The sequence below is a fragment of the Oncorhynchus keta genome, unplaced genomic scaffold (assembly GCF_023373465.1).
Source record: "Oncorhynchus keta strain PuntledgeMale-10-30-2019 unplaced genomic scaffold, Oket_V2 Un_scaffold_3531_pilon_pilon, whole genome shotgun sequence".
Taxonomy (NCBI): domain Eukaryota; kingdom Metazoa; phylum Chordata; class Actinopteri; order Salmoniformes; family Salmonidae; genus Oncorhynchus; species Oncorhynchus keta.
This window is the reverse complement of record NW_026290920.1, coordinates 1,789,724-1,816,192: the sequence shown is the minus strand read 5'-3', so window position 1 is coordinate 1,816,192 and position 26,469 is coordinate 1,789,724. Positions and strand designations below refer to the sequence as shown.

The following is a 26,469-nucleotide window of genomic DNA, read 5'->3' as shown; positions in this document are numbered from 1 at the left end:
TATACTGCATGAAGTCAACAGACTCATTCACTCACTGGATGCAATCCAACCATCTCAACTGACATCACCATTTTATTGATGTCCTTGTTTCTTGTCAATGAAGTTAGTTGGAGATGAGAAAGGTCTACCTTTCCAAATCATATCTGACTGCATGGAGAATAACTATGAGACCTCACCTCAGTTCCCTTAAATGGAGTTTGGCAGTACATCATGTGCGTAAGCAGCAACATTCTTCAGCAAATGTTAACCGATTCGTCTACTTGACGCAAGGTCCTACCAGCTGTGCACGCACGGAGCAGCTCGAGCTTCTTTCACCAGCGAGTATGAGCATCCTCATCATCCGACAGGATTTAAGAGCGCGTTCTAAAACTCGTTGGAATGTTTTTTGCATTTGGATTCATATGATTTTAAATGTAATACAGATTTTTTTTAAACCACATCAAACCAACTAGCCGATTCACTTCTACCCCAGTCTTTAACTCTGAGAAAACCTTTTAAGGTACGTTATGGAAACGTTCAACGTGGGCGTTATTTGTGTTTCCTGCATAGTAGCCTATCATCCATATGCATTAATATTAGTGTTTATGATACCGTTATAAACATTTATATTATTTGGTTATGTTATGTTATTTTTATTGTTAATAATATTCTGAATAATGCATGTAGGCACTGAATAAAGATCCTGTTACTTGGATCTGTTTTGAAAACTTGTGTTCCTGGGTTTTAGTCTAAAGATGTCACTGATGTTTGGGAAAGCAAGGAGTTGTAACTTCTCTGCTATCCCTGAGGGGGGACAACCTGAGGTCAATGTGGTCATCATTGGAGTGAAGGGCTCAGGAAAATCAGGTGGCCCACCCATCTTTTTCCCTTTTCTCCTTCATATGCTATTGGATTGATTTAGTGTTTATTGTTCAAACATTAGTGATGTTTAGGTTGGTTTCATATTGTGTTCTGCCACTTAATATACACTGAGTAAACCAAACATTAGTGATGTTTAGGTTGGTTTCATATTGTGTTCTGCCACTTAATATACACTGAGTAAACCAAACATTAGAAACTTGCCTTGATTTGTCATCCCTAGTATTTGTAGTGGAGTAGATCCCAGTTTTGTTTACATTTTATTACAGTTTTGATAGTGTGTTATTCATGAAAAGCAATCTACTCCTATCTGATATTTCATGGGAGTGTTTATATAAAAGCAGGGTTCCCATGCCCCATTTGGGACACTAGATTGTACAGTGTGACAGACTGACAACAAAGAGCGGAATCTAAACAGGAAGTGAATGATTCCCTTCTCTCTTTTCAGCGTTGACTGTCAAATTTCTCACCAAGCGCTTCATCAGTGAATATGACCCCAATCTAGGTAAGCTTCCATTTCTTACCTTCTGAAATAAAATGCAATTGTCAAGAAATGTCTTTGTTAAATAAATAATTTTGGCTCTGTCCTAACATCCCCTCTAGTACCATTTAGAATCACGCTGTGCAATGGGAATGCCTTTTATGGTTGGCTTGTATGGACATTAGAACACCTCTGTAATAGTTTGTGTACACTAACTATACAAGAATCAGCAGATGCACTTTCAGAGAAATGTACAATAAACTTGTTCATATTGACACATGAATGACTGTATTGTGATGTTGGGTCCATGTTGTGACCTCCATGTTGTTTTCAATGCCATCTAGAGGATACTTACTCTTCTGAGGACATGGTGGACCAACAGCCTGTCGTTGTGAAAGTTATGGACACAGCTGACCAGGTGGGAAGAGTCTTTTTTGAAAGACTATACTACTGCCGTTGTGCCCTTGAGGCACTGAACTGCTCCAGGGGCGCTGCTCTGCCGCCGACGCTGTGCCGCGGTTGGATAATGTGACAGAAGAAAAAAAGGTTTTCAGATTTGCATTGAACACAGAGACAGAGGATGATAGTGAGGAAAGATAGAGGTTGTGTCAAAGGGCAGTAGGTCGGATCCAAACCTGAAGACGTGTGTGCCGTAGGCTGGGGCATTACCATTACAAGAGCCGGGACACAATGACACATTTTCTGTGCAAATGGAAACCATTTGAAGATGTATTCTAAATAAATTGATACGTCTTCCAAAGCCTTTGCCACTAATTGTTTTGAAGTGATGACCTTTTCCCCTTGTCTGTCTCTACCGCCAGGACGGCCCAGTGAACTGTGAGCGCTACCTCTCGTGGGCCAGTGCCTTCCTTGTGGTCTACAGCATAGACAATAGACGGAGCTTTGAGGGCTGCCAACAGTACCTGGAGGCCGTCACAGTCCACACCAAGGCCCTGCAGCCCAAGACCCCCATTATACTGCTGGGCAACAAGCTGGACATGGAGAGATACAGGTGTGTAGTGAATTGGTGGGGTGGATGGAAGTCCGAGTGGGACTCAAACCTGCAACTACTTGTCTGTTAGTGTAATGCCTGAGACATTATACCAAGAGGCCCAAACGTCTTGATGAGATTCCAGTGTTATAGCGACTAAGTTTTGCTGCAGGCGCTCAGAGCTCACTACTGGCTCATATCAGCATAGTCAGCAGCAGCAATACATACCACAGTAGTTAGACATGGAGAGATACCAGTGCAGAAGTCTTGCATGCCAAGATGTCTGTTTATGACTGTTAGAGACACAGCTGGTGGACGTTTAAGAGATACAATATAACCCGGTTCATCCCCACCAAGGTGGACCTGCGATTCAAATCCACACCACAACGACAGAACATACTCAAAAAGCCAAGGCATGTCTCGGTCCGGGCCGACAGTGCTTCCAGGAGGAGTGATGCCATCCGCAAAGTTCTGTTTTGGCCCATAGCCTCTCAAGTAACACCAAAGCGTTTTGCAGCTCTAGGCCTACTTGTGGTAGTCATCTGAAAGCCTGAAATGAAACTTCATGTCCGTCCTACCCAATGTTAATGCACACCCCCATCACTGCTGCATGTGTGGCAACCCAAGCCCTCTTAGCTGGTGTTTATGGAAACAATCATGTTTAATCAAGCACTTCCAGTAAAGTTGATTCATGGCAAGACTCCAACCACTTATATTTGTCTCCCAGTGTAAGATGTCTTCATGTTGCTATATTTATCCAAAACATATAATGTACAGAAATGTATGAAACAATAATGGCCAGCAGACTTATAGCCACTCCAACACACCTTCTTTTTTTCTAGGTGTAAGACGTTGTCATGTTGCTAGTAACAAGGCATGATGTGTAATTAACATTTTTTGTGGGACAACATTTCTTTGGTTCCATCAGATGACGTCCTGACAACTGATAGACAGAAATGTTCTTGCAACGTTGCCCATGAAACTTGTCTAGAACATTAATATATTATTATTATTTCTCCCCAATTTTGATCTTATTTCATCACTACAACTCCCCAACCAGCTCGGGAGGCAAAGGTTGAGCCATGTGTCCTCCGAAACATGGCTCGCCAAACCGCGCTTCTTGACACGCGCCCGCTTAACCCGGAAGCCAGCTGCACCAATGTGTCGGAGGAAACACTGTTCAACTGACAACCATTGTCAGCTTGCAGGCACCCAGCCTGCCACAAGGAGTCGCTAGAGCACAATGAGCCAAATAAAGCCCCCCGGCCAAACCCTCCCCTAACCCGGACGACGCTGGGCCAATTGTGCACCGCCCTATGGGACTCCCGATCACGGCCGGTTGTGACACAGCCCGGGAACGAACCCTTAGTGCCTTAGACCACTGCACCTCTTGGGAGGCCCAAACATCAATATGTTATGTTTGGAGAATATTGCCACCATGTTCTGTGTATGTTTGGTGGGACATCGATGGAATATTCTCCAAACCCACAGAAAACTGGACACATACATGTAAATGTTCTTGCAATGTTCCCATGAAACATGTCTAGAAAATGTATATCTTAAGATCTGAGAACATGGTCACCGAGTTCTGGGTAAGTTATATTTGAATGGAATAATCTCTTGGGACATTCCTATGAAAACATTAGTTTATGACCTAAAAAGACTTTTAAAGGAACGCTCTCTAAAGTTGTAGGAAGGTATGTTGTTAGCTAAGGATGTAGGGTGTAGGGACTAATGATATGTGCAAAGTTGGCACATTATAGTACTGATTATAGGGGACAGTGTGTTTTGGAGCTGTTTAAACTAAAGGGCTTCTCTCTTCTCTCTCTCCCTCTCTCCCTCCTGTTTTCTCTTTCTCACTCTCTCACTCTCTCGCTCTCCTTCTCTTCTCTCTCTCGCTCTCCTTCTCTTCTCTCTCTCGCTCTCCTTCTCTTCTCGCTCTCTTCTCTCTCTCTCCCCATCACCCTGTCTCTCCCACTCTGTCTTTCAGGCAGGTGAGTAAGTCGGACGGCTCGGCCCTCGCCACCCGTTTCGGCTGCCTGTTCTTCGAGGTGTCTGCTTGCCTGGACTTCCTGTCTGTCCAGCGGGTCTTCCATGAAGCCGTGAGGGAGGCCAGGCAGCTGGGCAGCAAAAGGAGCTCCCCGTTACGTCCCCTTTACATCAGTGAGGACAACAAGCCATTGTTCAGCCTCGCCACCGTGCCCCCGTTCACCACCCCCTGCTACAAGGAGCTCCCAGTGCCCGCCACCGCCAAGCTGGTGACGGTCAAGTCGTCACGGGCACAGAGCAAACGGCGGGCACCCACGCTGACGCTGCTCAAGGGCTTCAAGATCTTCTGATGAGTCGATGGAGAATGAGACCAGACTTAAAGAATGGAAATTTGAGACTTGTCTCAAACTTGTGCTCAAAGACTTGAGACTTATGCTCAAACCTTGAGACTTAACTTGGACTTGTGCTCAGAGATTTGAGACTTGACTGAGTGTCTCAGGCTCGAAGACTTGAGACTCAACCTGGATTTTCCAAAAGTGACTTATTGACAAGTCTGCCATAGTGGCTTACAATATGGACAAGTGAGAGAACTGTGAAATAGGTTATGAGAGACAATGGACTGTGTCAAATGTGAAAAACAGAACAAAATGGAGACAGAATAACATACAACCAAGCCATCAACATACTGTATGCAGCAGAAGCTGTCATGGTGATATCACCATCACTTCGTTGGAGTGTGTACCAAAACGTCATGATGACTTACTGCACCTTCAAGTGAAGAGAAGGAACAGTAATTATCAGAGCTCCTTGAGAGATGGACAGTAATGGACTGGTGTTTAAACTGTCATTGTGAATGTTGAATTTATATTGCCAAAGTTTTCAAAGTTTGTCTTGAAGTCAGTTGCTGGGACAAAGTTCTGTTAGTTGCCAAATGTATTGTGGTGATTGGAGTGCAGATGACGGAGATGGTATGTTCACTGTAGTATAGATTGCTGACACTATGCACATGTATTTTTATATGCATTTTAATAAGCTTTAAAGGAAAACTAATTTGATCGAATGAGGACATATTTTGTTCATGTAGATACATGTTTTAAGTTATTTGATGTTATAACACAAAGTAGCAAGTCAATCTTTGAGTAAAAGGCCCAGTGCAGTCAAAATTCATTTTTTCTGTGTTTTATATTATATTGTACAACAGTTGATGAAACTAACACTGTAAAAGTGTGAAAAAATGTGATCAGTGTAATTTCCTGAGAGGTGCTAGTTTCTAATCAGCAGGTTTGCATGGCCGGGAGTTTTGGCTTTCCATGGTGACATCACCATGGATTCATAGACAAATAACAAAGACAGTTCCAAACATCTCTGCCAATAACAACTAGTTTTCAGTTTCCCCTCCCATCTCAGACCACTCCCAGACAGTCTGAGCGAAATTCTTGCTTGAGAAATATGTTTCTGCTAAAAAGCATTTTTTGCCAATGTGAATGGAAATCCATTACAGTAAGGTAGTTAATTTCTACCCAGTAATGATTTGATATTGATATCAAAACAACTGCATTGGGGCTTTAACTTCATATATATACATCGTTTTCACGAGATGTGGGCGCCCTCTTCAGACTCATCAGTGTAACAACGGTTGCATTTTTTATAACTTAAAACACAGTTTTATACTATTGTATGCTAATGCCATCCCAACCAAAATGACAAAACATAACTATTTTGATATGAACAGTTTTATTTCCTTATTGTAAATACTGCAATTGGTGGAATGCAATGAAAATCTATCTTACATATGGAGAGGTGATATGATGACAAAAGTTAACCCACTGAATTCTGTTTTCTGTCCAAAACATCTATATGTGAATACTCTCTCACAAGAGCTTTCCACTATACTCACAGCAAGATACTTCCAGTTTGGATTATATTAGGATCCCCATTAGCTGATTCCATGAGGTCGGCTAATCTTCCTGGTGGCCAGCATTATAACTAAAAATACTACAAATAGAATTACAAAAGAGATGTATAAAGAGAAGTTTGATCTTCCAATCTTAATGTTATCGCAGACCATGTTTAGTTGCCTTTTAGTGTTTCCCAAGTAGACTACACTTGAATAGCTTATGACACATGGTTTATAAGTGTTCCTACATACTGTCAAGAGACATAGGAAAACTCTTCACTACACTATAAACAACACGTTGCACTTCTTCATGACCAAAAATCAACATTTACTAACTATTTGGTATCCCAAATAGTTGGTAGCGATGTTTCGACGGCCAGCAATGTTTACAGTAGATATATATTCCAAGCATTGCTGAAACTGCAACCAACAAAGTACTTGTGAATGATGACTGTGATACTGCACATCTTTTACACAGCATTATTTGTAGTAGTTGTATACCCTTTTCACACTACTGAGCCAATTCAAGCTGTACTGCGCTGGCATGGTTACGCATCCACCAATAAAATATCTGAGCCAGCACAGTACGTTCTGGCTCAGCACAGTACGTTCTGGCTCAGCACAGTACGTTCTGGCTCAGCACAGTACGGTCTGGCTCAGCACAGTACGTTCTGGCTCAGCACAGTACGTTCTGGCTCAGCACAGTACGTTCTGGCTCAGCACAGTACGTTCTGGCTCAGCACAGTCTCAGCACAGTACGGTCTGGCTCAGCACAGTACGTTCTGGCTCAGCACAGTACGGTCTGGCTCAGCACAGTACGTTCTGGCTCAGCACAGTACGGTCTGGCTCAGCACAGTACGGTCTGGCTCAGCACAGTACGGTCTGGCTCAGCACAGTACGGTCTGGCTCAGCACAGTACGGTCTGGCTCAGCACAGTACGGTCTGGCTCAGCACAGTACGGTCTGGCTCAGCACAGTAGTGTAAAAAGGGCATTACAGTAATTAAACAGACAGTGGTTGTTTAAGTTACAGGTAAAAATAAAACAACTTAAAATGACAGTTATGCCTAAGTAAATAGAAGTTTCTGTTCTGCCTCTGCAGAGGAGCAGTAATGAGGAACGTGGCTGTTATATCTCTCTCCTTCATCCCTCTACCACCACTCCCTCTTCTGCCTCTTCTTTCTCTACCTCCTCCACCACCTCCTCTTTCTCTACCTCCGCCAACACCTCCACTTCCCCCTCAGGCTCAGGGTACAGGCTGGACACGTTCCCGTCATTCCAGGTCACCACAATGTCCCCCGGTTTGAGCCCCTCTACCTCCCCGTTGTCCTGGAGGGGCTTGGCCTGGCTCACTGGGATCTCAGATTGGCTCATACTGACCTGGACAGAGGCGCTGTTGACAGGTTTGACCTCTGAGTTAGTTCTTTGACCTCCAACTTCCGTGATGATGACCTGTAGTTCTTCCACCTCCGGCTTCATGGCCAGAGCCGCCGCCTTGTACTTGGCTATCTTATTCCTGTTTCTGTGTGGAGGATGATGGGAAATGTAGTCACTGTGGTGTAAATAAAGATGACCAGCACGCACAAATATGGCGATTGCTTTTGTTTTCTTCCATAACAGGTCCTGTATTTAGGTTCCACAGAGCCTTTGGTTGCATCCCAAATGGAACTGTATTCCCTACATAGTGCACTACATTTGACCAAGGGCCATAAGGCTGGGATGAACACTTTGTTTGGATCATTTACTGTTGTTGACCATAAGTATCTTCACCACACCATGTTTCATAATTGAAGACACATGAGATATTTCTTGTTTAGAATGACAGTGTTTTACATTAGTATTTTTGAGTTGAGTGGGTAGACATTAGTCTACTTAAGTTAAGTAAGTGTCAGATAGGGGCTTACTTGTTCGCCATGGAGCCCATTCCCAGAAGCAGACAGCCCAGCAGAAGGGCAGCGAAGGACAGAGCCAGCATCGCAAACTTCCAGGGAGTTGCTGTGACGACAAAAACACACAGTTGTAACTGCGGAAAATCTTCCCACCGTTATAACCCCACAGGAAATTTCAGAGGTGATCAAAGACAAAACATTGGAACTTGGACCAAGTGTGCACTTAACAGCTTTTTTTTTGACAGACTTGGAGCCTTGGCGAGAATAAAAGTTTACTACCATGTAAATCTGACTAAGAGAAAAAGTGCTTCACTATAACCAATCCCTTTATGGAGGCTTTGGGATCAGATCACATAAATGACACCACCACCACTACAGTGCCATGAAAAGTGAAAACTGATTAACTGAGTATATATTGTAAGAACAAACTGCTCAGTAGGATAATGTAATGGAGCTGGATAACGCAATGGAGCTGAATAACATAATGGAGCTGAATAACGTAATGGAGCTGAATAACATAATGGAGCTGGATAACGTAATGGAGCTGAATAACGTAATGGAGCTGGATAACGTAATGGAGCTGGATAACGTAATGGAGCTGGATAACGTAATGGAGCTGAATAACGTAATGGAGCTGGATAACGTAATGGAGCTGGATAACGTAATGGAGCTGTCATATCAAATAGCTTACTTAAGAACAATCCAATCATATCTATTTTACTTGTAATTTCCCAAACAATGGCCATGGATCAGTTTGCCACCCCAACATTAACCTAATACAACACTAATAATACCCTTTTCACATTATCAAGCCAACCTTATCTGTACTGTGCCGGCTTGGCTATTTTCCTTCCTCATTGTCCTTTCCAGCAAGGCACAGAACAGCTTAGCACAGTTAGGCTCAGCTCAGGAGTGGGAAAAAGGTACAATAGCTTTGAAAAGAGCATAACTTACGGTCCTCAGTGCGATAGAACCATCTGAGGAATTCTTTCTGTTCATCGGTCATACCAGGAGGCCCTGCTTTCTGCTCTTCCGCAGGCTTCACCTCAAACTCATCGGGATCGCTCCATGCCCTTTTGGATCCTGCAGGTGCCAATACAAATATACAAACACATGTTGCATCACCATCCCCTGTGTTAGTTTTTATGCGGACAAAATGGTGGCCACAATGGCACCGTGTGGCCAAGGTGGACTGGGGGACTATTGTGGAACGACATTGAGTTAATATCTTCTAGCCTAGATTTGAGAGGCCCATGCTGTATCACTTCACACAAAGCCTCAATCTAACAACTGCTAACTTGTGATGAAGTCAATCATTCAAAAGGAGATGAAAATGTTACATTATTTTCAACATCATGAGTGCTTATTTGGCTCATTCTAGAGCTTCACTCATGTAAGTCAATTTACACAAAGATCCAATTTCATGCCATGAGGATTTGTTATACAGTCAGTGTTAAATGTAAATTAAGTGATTAAAAAACTATTGAGGCAACAACAATCACTTACTGAGCCTCTCCTGGCATATATCCCCTTCATCCAGAGACCTCCACTTGGTCTGCTTGCTCCTGTGGGACAGCGTCAGTCGTTTCCCGTCTGTGGAGAGCTCCAGAGAACTGTTCTGACTGATCAGCCTGTTCAACTCACACCCCCACCGCAGCCCCCCATCACCCCTGTGTCCCCCATCCTCTACCCCCTCACAGGGTACAGTCTGGACAGGGTCAGAGTGGTGGGCCGACAGGCATCTGGAGGTCCCCACACACTCCAGGAGACTCTGGTCCCTCCAGATCCACTGCTGGAGAACTGAGTCCAGGTTGCATTTATTCAGCTGAACCAGGCCCGTCTTGGGGAAGTTCTCCAAGCACAGGCTGTGGAGGGTGTTGTGGATCATGAAGCTACTTACCCCTGGAAGTGCAGTATAGTGGACATGCACTGTTGTGAGCGTAGTGTTATGACAAATCAAAAACATGCTTCCACTTGTTGTTGTGGTTTTATGGCAAAATGAATCAGGGGATTTTTGATGTTTCAGTGAAAGGTGTACGTGTGAAGGGATAGCATTACCTGGCAAGAGGAGACAGAGTTTGATCCACACACGAAACATGTCTGAAGTGGATGAAATCTGCAATGACTGTTGACATAAATCAGAATGACAATGTATTCCCTTAGTCAAGAATACAAGATCAACACTTACACATAATAATAATCATAGTTATGTAAATGTAACTTTTATTATGGCTTGGTTCCCATTAGAAAGTTGTATGGTAGTATTCCTGGGATGGTAGTATCTAGCACACCTTTTTACTGGGCTTCTCAACCGTCAAAAACAAAGCTTTAGTCTGCGTTGAATTAGTGGACCAAAGGGAAACATACACATCCACCTTATAAACTGAGAGTTTATCCAAAGCACTGCCTTCTTTGTGCTGCAATTCCATCTCTATACTCAAAACAATGTTTAAAGTATGTAGAGGCATTGTACCTTGCTAATTCCATTATGTACATGTGTATTCCATTATGCACTGTAATAGTGTGTATTATTCTACAATATTAGGTCCTGAAGAGAAATACTCATCATCAAGTAAACTATTTAGAAAAGTTGTCCATCATTGCACTTTTAACGCCGATAGCGAGGCGCCAATAAAATGTTAGAGGTTCAATCGAAACATACTCCTATCCCATAAACAAATTCAAATGTAAATGTAGATAATCTAATGGTTGACTCTCTGTGTGTATAATACACATCAAAATATGATGGTTATCAATCATATTACCCCAATGATCCTATTAATTATGATTCTAACATCCTATCAATAAAAGTTGCTATAAGCGTTAACAATCCAAACAAAAAAATATAGACTACAAGTCCTCCTAACCAATGGCTATATATCATTAATTTAAAGGTTACAAAAATGATATACCAATTGCAGACAGTAGCTTTAAAGTAATGAAAACAATTTACTCACTTACCAGGGGCTGTTTCTCACACAGCCTGACTCGGAGAAGGGAGGTAGTGCAGTAGGGAACATGATTCTACCTGTTGAATATACACAACGCAGAGGAGAGGCTTTCCAAAGTGCATGTGGGAGGAGATTGGTTCATTGAGTCTCTTGATTATGGCTATATGGCATCTGTAAATGTTCCCTTTATAGCTGGGGACATGGGGACTTTTTATGTGGTGCAATGTGTTCTTCATTTATTAAAGAATGCATAGTCTGGAAGTAGTTGGGGATGTTATTGCTAGAGAGACATTTTGAGACGGGTGAAACAGCCTCCTTATAGTGATGGCAGTCTTTTCTTTCTCAATGAGAAGTAAGAAGTTGTGAATGCTTCATTAGGCTACTGTAAACTACTGCATAGTGTACTGCACCATAACTCAGCCTACTTCATTACAATCTTCTCCTAACTCAATGGAATGGAATCAATCCTGTACTCAAGCTTTTAAACTCTACATTGGGGAGGCATTATCCTTGCATCGACAAGGTCAGTGACCAGGGTTGCTTGGTTACTGTTTAGTTAGCCTTGCTGGGACCTTGCCATTGCAGTCATGGGAGGAAAACAGTCTGTGTTTAATCAAACATCTGGCATATGTGGAACTGTCGTGATATCTGTCTGTTAAACAAGAGACGTAAAGGGATTTTTATTTCTTTATGGCAAGTAGGTTTTAGAGTTAAAGGTAAATGACCTCCAGGTCATCTACCATACCTTAGCAGAGGAGGAAGCAGTAGGCTGGCCTTTTAAGTGAGTGAGTTCAACTGTTTTATGAACACAAAGACATTATTTTCCAACACTTTAAAAAATCAACAGGATGAGGATACTCAAATAACAAATAATGTTGTTGGTTGGTGGTGAAGATACCCTAAAAACACATTACTTCAATACAGCTACGACCAGAAGTTACTTTATTGAAGCAGGTTAGGAGAATTTACGCAGCAGGTAAGGAGAATCAACATAGCAGGTTAGGATTTTTTTTACATTTTTTTATTTAACCTTTATTTAACCAGGAAGGGCTCATTGAGATTAAAATCTATTTTTCAAGAGCACCCTGGCCAAGATAGGCAGCACCAATTCATTACAAAAGAATTACAGACAGAAAACATGAAAAACTACAAGTAATCTAGTAAAAAGTATACTTAGATTAAGGTTAGGAAGAGGGTTAGGGTTTGGGTTAGCGAAAATGCTTTCATATCTTAACCTGCAATGAAAAGTAACTTCTGGTCATAGTTGTTTCAAAGTGGTGTGTTTTAAGGGAGTCCCATTGGTTGTGGTTGGAATAAAGTCAATTATTTACACATATAATATCCCTTCTCTGTGAGGAAAAAAAAGAAACAGTTCAGTTTCATGGGAGAGAACTTGATTCTCTCTGAAGGGTTGGACCACATAATATACCTCTCTGCACAGGCCTCTTCTTAGGGACTCACGCCTCAATCACACGGACCGTGCACTTCATTTCGGGACTCCAGAAGTACATTCATTCCAATTGAACGCTGCTTTGCAGAGGCAGTTGCAATGCGTTCTATGTAGTGCGAAACATAGGATTTACAAAATGTATGCGTCAAACTGTATTCGTAGACGAATTGACAGAAATGGTAGCAGTAGGTGAATGTTGAACTTTTGTTGCACCCATATTCAGATGGTGCTGCGTTCTATTTTGCGCAGAGAACTATCGGTCTGATCAAGGCGTCACTGTCTAGTCGGAACTAAAAGTGTCTGATCAAACGAAGAGAGAACTATTTTCGATAGAACCGGAAACATGGTGTATGTCAAGAAAAAATATGGCGGCGCCCGTATGTAGAAATACCTTAACGTTATAGCCGACATTAATCAAGCTAAATGTTGGACAATATTAATTAACGCTAAAGGTAACCGTGTCACACGAATACATCTTAATTCTAGAGTGGCCCTCGTGTAATTTGTTGAGCTTGTCTTGACGAATAAACTAGCCATACTGGAGTCGAGCATTGCTAGCTAATTTTGACACACTGGTGGCATTGGTAGATGCCCGCCCGACCAATGACAGAAGATGTGGAACAATGTCAAGGCAAAAGTAATGGGTCTGAAAATACTCCATGGCTTTTGCAATTATTGCACCCAGAGGCATGCATCTGTTGGCGTGTGGGTCAAAAGAACGCCGGGGAAACATAGACGTTGTGGACAAGTCCCTGGCAAGACCCGCCTATTTGCCACTAGGAACTACTTATCAACAGAACCACCTTGGAGGGTCCTTTTCTTTGGGACAGATGGTTTTGCTGTAGAATCCCTCAAGCTGCTCTCTGCGTCAAGGTATGACACCCACAACAATTTACATGCCAGTGAGCAAAGAGAAGAGTCTTTGCAGTGAGTAACTTTAACCTGGTCCAATATCTGTTTGTGCTGTCTCATAAGAGTTGGGGCAACAGCGCGAACAGATCTGGGACCAGGCTAGAGTAACTTCTCGTCGCCTAATGTCAGTTGTTAGCTGTCATTATTTGTCACAGGGACTCCAATGACCGAGTTGTGGAATCACTTGAGGTTGTCACACTATCCAATGACGTCCCTGTGAAGAAGTTTGCTGATCAAAACAAACTGCCCGTTCATGTCTGGCCTCTCGGGGATCTTCAAGGGCGGTTCGATGTCGGGGTGGTGGTGTCGTTTGGCTGCTTGCTTCGGGAAGGACTTATCAACCAGTTTCCATGGTGAGTAACTTCTCTGAAAGTGACTCATGCAATACAAGTGTAACGTTATAGCTTCTGTCCCTGTGTGCCCCTAGCTGGGTGCAAACCAGGGACCTGCACACAACACTCTGACTCGCCACCAAAATAATCATTGTCATTACCACTGACCCAGAATGTACTTGTAGATCTCAGGGCGGACGACATCACTTGCTCCACGGTAGCTACTATGTTCCATATCAGCTACACAAGCAGCAGACTCCAAGAAGTGTCAATCTTATGAAAACCTCCCAAGAGTCAAACCCTGACTGTGTCCAGTCTGTTTGATTGTGATAGTTGCAGCATGTGTCTGTTGCCTCTATTCCAGTGGGATCCTGAATGTCCACCCCAGCCTTCTCCCCAGATGGCGCGGCCCCGCCCCAGTGTTCCACACCATCCTACACGGAGACACTATCACCGGGGTCAGCGTCATGCAGATACGACCAAAGAGGTAGGCTAACATGACCCAGAGCTACTTTCTGTCCCCTTCCCTCCTTTCCTCTCTCCCTTTCCTCATGGTGCTGAGGGAGGAAGGGTAAGTCATGAAAGGGACCAGTCATCTGCCAGTAACATGGACCTACTATTGACAAGCAAAAGTGAGGGATGACATTAGCAGATGGATGTTTGTTCAAATGTATATTTAGGGATGATTTCCCAACCTAATCCTGGACTGAAAAGCCTTGTAATGGTGATTTTCCCCATTGAGTATGTGTTATAGCCCTGTACAGGACAGCTTTATCTGGGTCCAGGAAACTGGACCATAATGTCTCCAGAGGCCATCAGATTTCAATAGGCCTATATATAATAGTGTACTCTACTACCGTATTCACTGTCAAAGCACATACTACTATTCCTCAAGTCAAAGATCATTAAACCTTTGCACCTCAGTGTATCTCTGATCTGTGTTACAGTAAACCTCATTGGCTGTTACAGTAAACTGCAGTGTGTGTCTGTGTTACTGTAAACCTTGGTGTATCTCTGATCTGTGTTACAGTAAACCTCATTGTCTGTTACAGTAAACCTCATTGTCTGTTACAGTAAACTGCAGTGTGTGACTGTGTTACTGTAAACCTCGGTGTATCTCTGATCTGTGTTACAGTAAACCTCATTGTCTGTTACAGTAAACTGCAGTGTGTGTCTGTTACTGTAAACCTCGGTGTGTCTCTGGTCTCTGTTACAGGTTTGATGTGGGTCCCATTCTTCACCAGGAGATCTACCAGGTCCCAGACAACTTCACAGCTGACCAGCTAGGAGCTATTCTGGCCACCAAGGGAGCCCAGCTGGTGAGTGCACTTCACTGTGTAGTTATAGCACCCTATTCCCATCCAGTGTACTACGTGGCTCGAGTCTTATGTGACTCTGTTGGTCAAATGTAGTGCACTACATGGGGAATAGGGTGTGATTTGAGCTCACTCATTTGGGACGTAGATCTACAGAGCGAAATCCGCTTGAAGAGGCTTGTCAGAAACCAGTTATGGTTAATGTAAGCTCTCTTATATGGGACCTTTCTTATTTTGCTTGAACAGTTGATTGACACATTAAGGACCCTTCCAGAGAGAATCACAAACCGAAGGGAGCAAGCTCAAGACGGTGCCACTTTAGGTAAGAACATTTATTTACTCAACCAGACATTTGATGCTAGTAGTAATTACAATTTGAATGATAAACAATCAGCAAGAATTGCAACTTACTGCGAAAGCTGCGTGTACTTTCTAAGCACCCATTCATGCCTCAGCTTAGAGTTGACTCTTCTCAACAGCCCCTAAAATCAGCACATCGATGAGCTGGATCGTATGGGAGGAGCAGACCTGTGTCCAGATCGACTGCCTGTTTCGTGCCATCGCATCCCGGGTAATAAGACAGACCAGTCATGTTCAGTTGGCACGAAACTAGAAGTCAGAAAACTTCAAACTAAAGTGAGCAGTCTTATTGGGCGATTTCAGGCCGTTCCTCACCTGTTTCAAGATGATTTTCTAATTCTGTGCATACTGAACATGACCTTGATTTACTATGACCGGCTTCTCAACACACATTGTCCAGGAGTGTTAAAATAATGCCCTCCTCTTCTCTCTCATTAGATCCCATTGAGAACAATTTGGATGGGCAAGACCATAAAGCTGCTGGACTTTGCTGGCAAGTGCAACATTTCACTATCAGGTAATTTCCTATTTCATTGTTTCCACCACTGCTTGGTGGTTGACTCAGTCAGCTAGTTCAATCAGCATGTGGTAAGTAGCTGTGTGGATCGGCAGCAGTAGTGCTGGAGTCCACACGCTGCGAAGACAATCTGTCTGGTAACATCCGTTTTGAATATCTTAGGTTGAGAAAGGTTGTGATTGTTTTAATGACAGGTCGAGGGAGGATTCCTGTGCCAGGATCTATGAGTTATCAGAAAGAATCCAACACCTTGGCTGTCTGTTGTAAGGTGCGTGAGCCAGGCTTTTCATCCTTGACACTTTCCATGGTTTACTATTATGTCAAAACACCTCAAATTTGGTCTTATTGAAATATGTCTAATATTAATGAAAAATAATTCACTTCCTGATGTATCATGGCATAATACAAATAATTAACTTGATGGATCCCATAAAAAAATGATGACAAGCACTTTTTGTGTGTTCGGTGGTCAAGGATGGCTGGGTGGGATTCAAGGCGGTGATGCTGAAGAAGAGACTGTCAGCAGCGGACTTCTACAACGGATATCTCCATCAGAGCTTCCAGAACAGATCTGGCCTTCCCAAGCAGGAGTGCCTGTTCCACAGTAACAGAACTAAATTACATTCAGCTGGAGAGGAGAACTCATTGACACAGCTACACGCTGTGCATTAAAACAACAACCTACATTAATGTTATTTGATTAGATACATTTCCTGTAAAAAATAAAGGATCTATACTATGTCTGTTTTAAGACAACATATTTAAGAGTACACAAGAGTAGTGTTCAGCAGGGAACACCGTGGCAAATCGTTTTGAAACTAAAAATGAGCATTTCTTATTGTTCAAGTCCAGGTAGTAACTACTCTCTGTTTCAAAAACATTTTCTCTTATTTTACACCTACTGGAAACTATTTCCTGATAGCCTATGGAACACATGAATGTAATAATAGCGATATCATGGAGAGGCTGTTGTGTGAGTAGTTTGTTGTCGAATTCAAAACCCTCAAACCCGTTAGACTACCAAAATAACAGTTGAATTTGCATAAATAAACATTTACAAGGTTCTGTTGCCTTTGTCATTTGCTCTATGGCATTATCCATTACGATATTATGCATTGGACTTTGTAATATCACAGTTGTAGAGATGGTGGGGTCTGTTATAGAGATGTACTCTTCCCAGGGGACTAAATGGTGCCGTTCCAGGCCGACTACATTGCAGTCGCACTGCACAAATTAACCAATGATCGAATGCCACGTCATCTACATTGGGCTCAGATATTAGATTGCAATGCCACATTGATACGGCTACTGACATGTTTGAGTTTAAATCTTTATAATAGTAAAAGTTTGACCTTCATCCAGGTGTTATGAGATTTGGTGTGAAACTGCTTCCTCCACCCACTGGGACGCAGCAACTGTGTTCGTCACAGCATGCTGATCTCGGGGACATTGTCTGTTAACTGTGAGGCTTTACAACTGTGTTCGTCACAGCATGCTGGTCTCGGGGACATTGTCTGTTAACTGGGAGGCTTTACAAGAGGCACGTACCACTATGGAAAAGAAAGAAAGTTCAGAATTGTAGCATTTCAACTAAGTTTTAAACAAAACATTGAAGGAAATGTATTTATTCACTTAACTTGATAAAGTGGGTGTGAATTAGACCAGTGTTGTCCAACCCCCTCGGAGGATTACATTTTTTTTATTTTAGCCCTGTTGATTCAACTAATCAAGTGCTTGGTAGGCTAATTAGTTCATCAGTGATAAGGATGTATCAGTGAAGTGGTAGAACACAAATGTCTGGTGGTTAAGAGAGGGTTGGGAAACACTTGACTGCATGTTTCCTTTTAGTCATAAAGCTAGCTGCCGTTAGCTAGTGTGAATGTGTTTAGGGTGTCATCATACCTCCTCTGTCATCCCTGCTGTCTTCCTACCCTCTGTGTTAAAAGGAGGCTTCAGGTAACCTTTGAAGTGCTGCTTCACCAAGTCATGGAAAGTAGATAAGCAATCCTAAAAAGAGCATCAGGAAAGCTGAATATTAGCTACCAAAATGTATTACACTTTTGGATGTAATTTTAGATGAGGCACAGCTGCATCAACTATGGTGGATGTGTTACCAGGCCAGTGATTTACTACATTCACCATAAACCCAATTGTAATGTGGCTGTGATTTTATTTGAAACATTTCTTCAACAATGTGCATTATAAAGAGGCAACTATTTATACACTGTTCAGTCTACTAAAGTGTAGTTAAATAATGGCCTCCTTATAGACATACCCGTTCTTCCTGTGAACAGATGTAGGTGAACCAGCGGAGCCCAGCGGCCACGTGAGTGATCTCATCCCGGTAGATAACCTCCAGCACCTCCACAGAGCTGCAGTCCCCCTGGGCAGCGAAGCGGGAGAGGGTCTGGGGGTGCACATCTAGGCCCCTTGCAGGAGGAGAGAGAGGGAGTTAGGTAGATGTACTTTCCCTGAGCCCAGTCGATTTAGAAAAGCCAAGAATTTCATCAATTTTTTGTTTTAGCCACCCTGTGGTTATTTGTGGCCAAGGAGGAGTGACATTTCTCACACCTATCCAAACCTTTCAGATAATGTGAACCCCGTGGGTGTATTAGAAGATGTGTCAAGGTAATAGGGACCATAATGCTTCCACTGCACTGGTAACATAATCATATTCTGTTGGTGCTGTAATTCAGGTGGATGCTGTACCTGGCTTCATGTACCATATGCACAATGGCTAGCCTCGCCAGAAGGTCGTGGGACGTATCCGTTGCTGACTGCCACAGTCCTGTGGAGACGAGTGGAGGAAGCTCAACTTACACTGGCTGCACTGAAAATGCCATGTATTTTTTCATAAAACCAACTGTGATGATATTAATAGTTAAGCCAGGATTCAATCCAATCTGCATTATAGCACGCTTGATACTTAAAAGTTCATTTCCGACTGAGCCGAAATATGCAGAGTTTACTGTGAATTAGATCTCCACGAACACAGGGAACTTTCCAAAGACGCATTGTCTACAAAAGAGATCGGATTGAAGCCCGGCCTTAGTCTGGAGAAGCCAGCGAACCACCCACCATTATGAACAGGTAACGCACCAAAGAAGCTGTCGAGTTCTGTGATCCTCGTCTCTAGTAAGTGATAATGCTGTTGGGAACAGTAGAAATTCATTGTATTCCCAGGGTAACAGTCCATCCACCACTCACAACTGATACAGTACTACCACTTTTTATCCTCCATGAGGAACACTGTCTTGCAGTATTATAGAAATATAAACATAGTAAATATACTTGGATTACCAATATCTGATGTACAGACGTTTGAACAACAGACATACATAACAATAATGTGCATCATTCTTAAAGGAATATTCCACTTTTTTCCCCCAGCTTGTTTTAAAAAAATAAGCTGAAACTTCAGAAAGTGAACTATACTTAAAACAACACATAACAGTCCACATTAATTAAATATATGTTCAGACACTGACCTTGGCCTCGTCTCCGGCCACTTTGACAAAGTCGCTGAAGAACTGGCGGGGCAGGGGCTCTCCAGTGTCCAGTCTGACCGATGAGAAGCGAGCGATGACGTCCCAGGACAGGTCTATAGCCCACTGCTCTATGTTAGCCAGGGAGTGGAGGAGGGCTATCCTGCTAGCCTGGTCAGACACATAGTAAACACACGCTCATATCAATATTCATTCATGAAGCATGGAATGTTGCAGTTCTATAGCCTTCGTCCATACTGTATGTACTAATGGTATGACAACGAATGCTAATACCATGACAATGAATGCTAATACCATGACAACGAATGCTAATACCATGACAATGAATGCTAATACCATGACAATGAATGCTAATGCCACACACATTACACATGAACACACACCATTTACGCTGCTGCTTGTATTTATTCTATTATTTATACTGCTGACAGTCACTTTTACCCCTGCTTACACATCTAGCTCAACTACTCCAGTATCCCTGCACATTGAAATGATGGTGCTGGTACTGATCCTGTATAGAGTTTACAATCTAGTTTTTCCCCTACTGTTTTTCCTTCGTATTATTTCTCTTACCTTTATATTGAATACTGCATTGTTGGGAAAGAGCTTGCAAGTAAGCATGTCACTGCACTGTTTCACACCTGTTGTATCCTGTGCAAGTGACAAATAAACTTTGATTTGACTTCCGAAGAGATGATTTTATTGCGACAGTGGGTAGTTAGCATGCCCATTTTGTTCATCTAGGGGTTGTGTAGTTCAATACTGGCATGGCATATGTTCCCTCCTTTTTCTCAACAGTACCATTACCTGTGTCTATTGTCATTGTCGTGTTTGGTCTTCTATTTGTTAGGCTACATGATTGATTGTGATTGATTTAAGTATCTACTGGCACCCAGCCCACATGGGCTTACAAGACACTACTAAACACAGTACCATTTTCCTTGTACTCAACACAAAATAAGATTGTACAAATTATATGCATATACTGTACAATAATCATGGCAAGTACAGCTATCATCTAGCCCCACTACACAAACAGTACAGCTACCATCTAGCCCCACTACACAAACAGTACAGCTACCATCTAGCCCCACTACACAAACAGTACAGCTACCATCTAGCCCCACTACACAAACAGTACAGCTACCATCTAGCCCCACTACACAAACAGTACATTAAACAGTACAGCTACCATCTAGCCCCACTACACAAACAGTACATTAAACAGTACAGCTACCATCTAGCCCCACTACACAAACAGTACAGCTACCATCTAGCCCCACTACACAAACAGTACAGCTACCATCTAGCCCCACTACACAAACAGTACAGCTACCATCTAGCCCCACTACACAAACAGTACAGCTACCATCTAGCCCCACTACACAAACAGTACAGCTACCATCTAGCCCCACTACACAAACAGTACAGCTACCATCTAGCCCCACTACACAAACAGTACAGCTACCATCTAGCCCCACTACACAAACAGTACAGCTACCATCTAGCCCCACTACACAAACAGTACATTACAAACAGTACAGCTACCATCTAGCCCCACTACACAAACAGTACAGCTACCATCTAGCCCCACTACACAAACAGTACAGCTACCATCTGGCCCCACTACACAAACAGTACATCTACCATCTAGCCCCACTACACAAACAGTACAGCTACCATCTAGCCAACTACACAAACAGTACAGCTACCATCTAGCCCCACTACACAAACAGTACAGCTACCATCTAGCCCCACTACACAAACAGTACAGCTACCATCTACAAACAAACAGTACAGCTACCATCTAGCCCCACTACACAAACAGTACATTACAAACAGTACAGCTACCATCTAGCCCCACTACACAAACAGTACAGCTACCATCTAGCCCCACTACACAAACAGTACATTACAAACAGTACAGCTACCATCTAGCCCCACTACACAAACAGTACAGCTACCATCTAGCCCCACTACACAAACAGTACAGCTACCATCTAGCCCCACTACACAAACAGTACATCTACCATCTAGCCCCACTACACAAACAGTACAGCTACCATCTAGCCCCACTACACAAACAGTACAGCTACCATCTAGCCCCACTAACAAACAGTACAGCTACCATCTAGCAGTGTAAACAAACTGAGCAGTCTCAAACACCCGGCCTGAAACAGACTTCAAGTCCCTGCTTGTCCCATAACCACAATACTTCAGGGTTTAGCACCAAACATTTTTACAGAAGATAACATGTCTCAGATCATTATACAAAGGGCTATAAAACACTAAATGGATTTTGTTTTTGATTTCCCAACACAGTAGGCAAATTATCTCCTCTTCAGGCACTGTGTTAAATCGACCCTTCTCTAAGCCAGAGGGAGAGGGCCGGATGGGAGTTGGCTTTTTGTTAGGTTCAGGAAGACATATGGTTCAGGGATATAGTTCTCTTTGATGACAGTATGTTCTAAGTTTTTAGGTCTAAACCATATATCAGCTGCCCATTTTCCCTTGTGGATCAGAAAAAGATTGTCCTTGATTTGTTTAACACCACATGGTAATTTGTTCCTGAATATATACTGCAAATCAGTTTCACAAAAATTAGGTAATTATCCCAGTCCCAGTCAAACCCTTTTTTTTGTGATTCTGCGTTCTGGCATATTCATCAGTCTGTTCCATAGACCTACCATGTCACCTTTTTAACTACCATACCCCAGCAGCATAGTCCATCACTGGACACACACAGGATTGAAACAGTTGAGAATAAGCACAGTAACCAAAGTCCTTTTCATTTGGTCTAAATCATTAACATATAGAGTAAATAAAGTGGGTGAGAGTACGTCTCCCTGCTATACACAGTAAGGGGTTGGAAATCAGATCATTAACCTGAACACAGGCAACTGGAGCCAGATAAAGAGGTTTGATAACATCAGAGAATCTTCCATCAATTCCCATTTTAATTAGTGGTTAAATCCATATGAATTCAATCACTTTTTGATTGAAACAAAACGTTCCAGACATGTTTGCTCATGGAAGAAGTGGTCAGAAAGTGACGTTTTGGACCTGAATGCAAAACATTCAGGAGATAAGATGTGCTCAAAGTTGACCCATTTTGCATACCCCACCATAGCATGAGACATCCATGTCATCGTCACTGAAAAAGATAAACGGTTGAGTTTGATATAATTCAAAAGCTTACAACAAATAGGGTTGTCAAACTAAATGTAAAAAAAATATATAAAAACAATTACCTTTAATGTCAATTATGTAAAAAGGAGTAAACTCCGATTTTTTTCATATTAGCATATGTTGTAGCTTATACCCTAATTTCCATCATCTGAGGTTTTTGTGTTGTGTCTGTGGTTGAGACACAACGTGCTCCTGAATAAAGGGTGTTGTCAAAAAGTGATCGAATTCAAATGGATTTACCCCAGTCTAAAAGCAATTAGGTAACTATTTACCTAATCAAAAGCCTTCATAAAACCAATAAAACAGGCAAAAGTTGGTTCTCTCTCTTGAATTCTAGCCTGGACCACTGTAGAGACAGTATAGATGTGGTCTATACATGTTCTGGCTTTCCTAAAGCCATTCTGTTCTTCAGCAAGCTGACCAGACAGTTCTAGATAGTGAGAAGAGCCTGTTATTTAGGATGCCGGACTACAATTTACAAACAGTGCTAATGAGAATAATCCCTCTATAGTTCAATGGGATTTTAGGCTCAGTTTTTGGGGATTTCAGAGATTCTGAACTTGTTAGTTCATACTGCCAACCTGTCTGGTCTGAGTGATTAGAGGGTGTTCTTAACACTGACCTGTGTGCCACCTTTGCCACGCTTGATTTTGCCCGGTGGCAGTACGGTCAGGTTCTCCTTCCTGCTTGGCTGGAGAGGTGGTGTAGCCTGACCCACCTCTGTGATCTCCCCACTGTTCCACCTCTCCTGGACCTCCAGCGTCATGGCAACCTACAGGGATCGGATCAAAGTCAGTGAGCCAGTGAGATATGCAGTGTTGAACAAATCATCAACGTTACACTATAGTCAAATACAAGCATCGCAGGTGCAGCCAAATAACATCTGCAAATCTGTGTATGACACCAAAAACTAGTTTTGTATGTTTTGCCATGGAAACTCCAGGGAGCCTCTGCCTGTTTCAGACATTTTCTTTCCTTCATTTGGTGCCCAATGAACACAAACCAACACTCCATCCCCTCCCAGTTTAACACTTCATGTGGTGGTTAGTGTGAATGGGGCTTACCTTCTCTTTGGGGTCTGGTGTGCAGAGGATCTTTGTAGCCCAGAAGCACAGTGTGTCCTCAGAGGGTGATGGCTCGACATCATCTACTGACAACTTGCCTGAGACAAGAAGAGATCTCTTATTAATGTACTTAACATCATTCAAAGCTTTGCCAGAACAAAATATATTAGCTACTAGCCTGTTCTCAGATCTGTGTGTTCTTGCCTGCTCATCATCAAGCCAACAAGTTTGGCATGACAATTCCATAAGGAGATGGCAAGAGTGCAGAAACAGACTGTCACCCAGGCTACACTACTTTCCTTTATGTAATTGAAAAGAAAAACTTTGATTGGTGTACATTGTTCATTAGGTATCCTATCGCCTTACCATTAGATGTGTCTGTCTCTGGGATGGGACTTAGACACAGCTCATTCTGTGTGTTGATATAAATCATGTCTTGGACAACTCTGACCTCATACACCTGGTTCTGTAGACAGAAAAACAAACTTTCATTTTAGTCTCATGGTATTATTGATTAATAAGCTGTTGTTATTCAATGACCAAATTCTAATAACACATACAGTACATTGCCTAGTGAATGTCTTCACACCTCTTGCAAAGCTGTCAAATGTAAAGGGATTCAATTAGATTGTTCATCCGCTTGTGATCTACACATTCTCAAAGTGAAAGAAAAATTCAAGACGTCTCGATTGTCTCAGGGGTGTCAGTACTTTCTCTAAACAACTCCAAATGCCTGTCTCTCGCCCCCAAGCACACACATTAATGCCACATTGACTTCTGTATGAAGCCGATGGTGGTAATACATATCAACCTTCCCTTTATCACACTGTTTCAGGAAACCTATATTTAGAATACTACGAATAAATAGGCTCTGTTGGAGACCATCTCTCTCTACCTGTAGTCCCATGGAAGAGGCACCTGTCTCCAGGCAGAAGTCAAAGTGATGCCAGGGACAGACCAGAACCCTCTTCCCATCTCCCAGGTCCTCAATGTCACCGAGGTCAAGAGGGCCTCCTGCGCCAAGACAGTGGTTGTAATGATGAAAGACATCATCGTATGGTGACCATGATAATTTTGTTCTTATAGCATACTCTCATCCTATAGCCACTTTGGCACGTAGTTGTTTATAATTAATCATCAAAACAGCAAGCTACCATAGCATAGTGCTGAGTGATTAATAGTGCTGTGTGCTGATGCCATCAATTAGGCTAACTTATACCTTCATGGGGACAGGATGAATCCATAGCCCAGAATCTGTCATCTTCTGTGTGAACCAGGACAATGTGTTCACCATCCTCAGAGTACAGCCTTGGGGAAACGTAGAGAAGTCATGCAGTTAGACCATCTTTTTAGAATAGGCAAGAGCAGCTAATGTGTATATGCTAGCTGCTGCTATTCTAGCTAATTGGACTGCTTACTTTGTGCATGGTGAGTCAAAATCACACTTCTTTCCTACACATTGCCAGTTTCCGTCTTTGACAATTTCTCTTAATGCAGCGACTAAATCTTCCTCGAAGTGATCCATTTAAAATATACGATGCATAAAATAGTAGTAAGAGTAATATTGTGCATAACTAGCTTGCTACTGCTGCCGTCCATGCCGATGTGTGGCAGAATTGTTTTCTTCTGAACTACAAAATCAAATTGTTTCAACCGGATGTTGGTACTCCACGAATTCTGCCCGACATAAAACCACTAAGGTAGAACAAGAACCTAAACTTAACAGAGACAAACGTTTGACATGCTATGCAAAAAGATAACACTTGAGACAAAGAATGAATGCATAGAAATGTATTTGTTGATTAGACAAGATTTAGAATTACAATTAACAGTCATTTTCTCATTTTGATATGGTTGATTACATAAAAATGTTTTTTAAACGAAATTACAATGAGAACAATTAACCTCAAGGCCAGCAGATGACGATGCAGCCAGCTATATACAGCTGTCCCCCATGGACAGGTTTGTACATAAAACATTCTCCATTCACGCTGCAAGGGTGTCAATTTCCTCCTTAACTTTATTTAATGGTGAGAAGGTTTGATTTAAAAAATAATAATAATAATTTAAAAATATATATATTAAAAAAATATATATATATATAAGCTTCCTATTGGTTGATTCTACTTACACCCCTTTTTCAGCCAGCGGTAAACAACAGACTGCTGCAGCCTAAATGGCTAAAGGCTATATGCACATCTGGGACTAGCGTTCCTAGGTATTATGCTGTGTTCATGTCATGTCGGAAACTCGGGACCTCTGACTTAAAATGAACTAAAGTTATTTGCGTAAAGCTTCCTATTGGTTGATTCTGGTCCAAACCCAAGAGGGAAATTCAGAATCAGATTCTTCCACCTAGGTTAGCAAGTGTAACATTTCAGAGTTTCCAACATGAGTGAACACGCATTAGCCACCCTAGCATGGTGGTGTAAAATCGTGTTTCATAAAGTACACATACTTTCCCTGTTTTTTTCCCTGTGGCATTATCGGCAATAAATCATGTTTTATGTACGAACCGGCCACAGGCTACCACACGGAACCCCACTAATCTACTAACGGAACGCAAGAGGTGGCTAACAACAGACCTCCATCCAATGCTAGCTTGCTACGATGGCCTGGCTAGCTGTCTAAATCGCCGTAATCCCCAACCAACCTCTCCACTCACTGGACCCTTTTGATCACTCGACTAAACATGCCTCTCCTTAATGTCAATATGTCTTGTCCATTGCTGTTCTGGTTCGTGTTTATTGGCTTATTTCACTGTAGAGC

At 42.4% G+C, this 26,469-nt stretch overlaps 4 protein-coding genes across 7 annotated transcripts; 2 read left to right on the top strand and 2 right to left on the bottom strand.

Moving 5' to 3' along the window:
• Positions 1 to 141: 141 nt before the first annotated feature.
• On the top strand, positions 142 to 5,486 carry rasl12 (RAS-like, family 12). Its single transcript, XM_052515976.1, has 6 exons — positions 142 to 499; positions 728 to 846; positions 1,307 to 1,363; positions 1,684 to 1,757; positions 2,161 to 2,351; positions 4,321 to 5,486. The coding sequence occupies exons 2-6, from the start codon at positions 735 to 737 to the stop codon at positions 4,667 to 4,669; spliced, it is 783 nt and encodes a 260-aa protein (XP_052371936.1). The 5' UTR covers positions 142 to 499; positions 728 to 734; the 3' UTR covers positions 4,670 to 5,486.
• A 1,477-nt stretch (positions 5,487 to 6,963) lies between these two features.
• Positions 6,964 to 11,144, bottom strand: si:cabz01068815.1 (solute carrier family 51 subunit beta). Of its 2 annotated transcripts, none has more exons than XM_052515975.1 (6): positions 11,065 to 11,144; positions 10,162 to 10,228; positions 9,610 to 10,005; positions 9,058 to 9,186; positions 8,119 to 8,209; positions 6,964 to 7,736 (listed from the first exon to the last, which is right to left on the bottom strand). In XM_052515975.1, exons 2-6 carry the CDS (start codon positions 10,199 to 10,201, stop codon positions 7,358 to 7,360), a joined length of 1,035 nt encoding a protein of 344 aa, XP_052371935.1. In that variant the 5' UTR covers positions 10,202 to 10,228; positions 11,065 to 11,144; the 3' UTR covers positions 6,964 to 7,357. The 2 variants fall into 2 exon arrangements, with proteins under 2 accessions (XP_052371935.1, XP_052371934.1); XM_052515974.1 differs by having other exon boundaries at positions 11,061 to 11,143.
• Positions 11,145 to 12,298: 1,154 nt separating this feature from the next.
• Positions 12,299 to 17,005, top strand: mtfmt (mitochondrial methionyl-tRNA formyltransferase). Its single transcript, XM_035755537.2, has 9 exons — positions 12,299 to 13,377; positions 13,572 to 13,769; positions 14,113 to 14,235; positions 14,965 to 15,067; positions 15,311 to 15,386; positions 15,544 to 15,635; positions 15,863 to 15,941; positions 16,136 to 16,209; positions 16,416 to 17,005. The coding sequence occupies exons 1-9, from the start codon at positions 13,118 to 13,120 to the stop codon at positions 16,611 to 16,613; spliced, it is 1,203 nt and encodes a 400-aa protein (XP_035611430.1). The 5' UTR covers positions 12,299 to 13,117; the 3' UTR covers positions 16,614 to 17,005.
• Positions 15,378 to 25,717, bottom strand: si:ch73-314g15.3 (uncharacterized protein LOC368688 homolog). 3 transcript variants are annotated; one of them, XM_052515973.1, is made up of 12 exons: positions 25,606 to 25,717; positions 24,920 to 25,008; positions 24,596 to 24,714; positions 24,067 to 24,166; positions 23,701 to 23,798; positions 23,259 to 23,408; positions 19,430 to 19,597; positions 19,020 to 19,089; positions 18,651 to 18,729; positions 18,217 to 18,370; positions 17,844 to 17,948; positions 15,378 to 17,491 (listed from the first exon to the last, which is right to left on the bottom strand). In XM_052515973.1, the coding sequence occupies exons 1-12, from the start codon at positions 25,677 to 25,679 to the stop codon at positions 17,459 to 17,461; spliced, it is 1,239 nt and encodes a 412-aa protein (XP_052371933.1). In that variant the 5' UTR covers positions 25,680 to 25,717; the 3' UTR covers positions 15,378 to 17,458. The 3 variants fall into 3 exon arrangements, with proteins under 3 accessions (XP_052371933.1, XP_052371932.1, XP_052371931.1); XM_052515972.1 differs by lacking the exon at positions 25,606 to 25,717 and adding an exon at positions 25,119 to 25,378 and having other exon boundaries at positions 19,041 to 19,089; XM_052515971.1 differs by lacking the exon at positions 25,606 to 25,717 and adding an exon at positions 25,119 to 25,373.
• Positions 25,718 to 26,469: the final 752 nt, after the last annotated feature.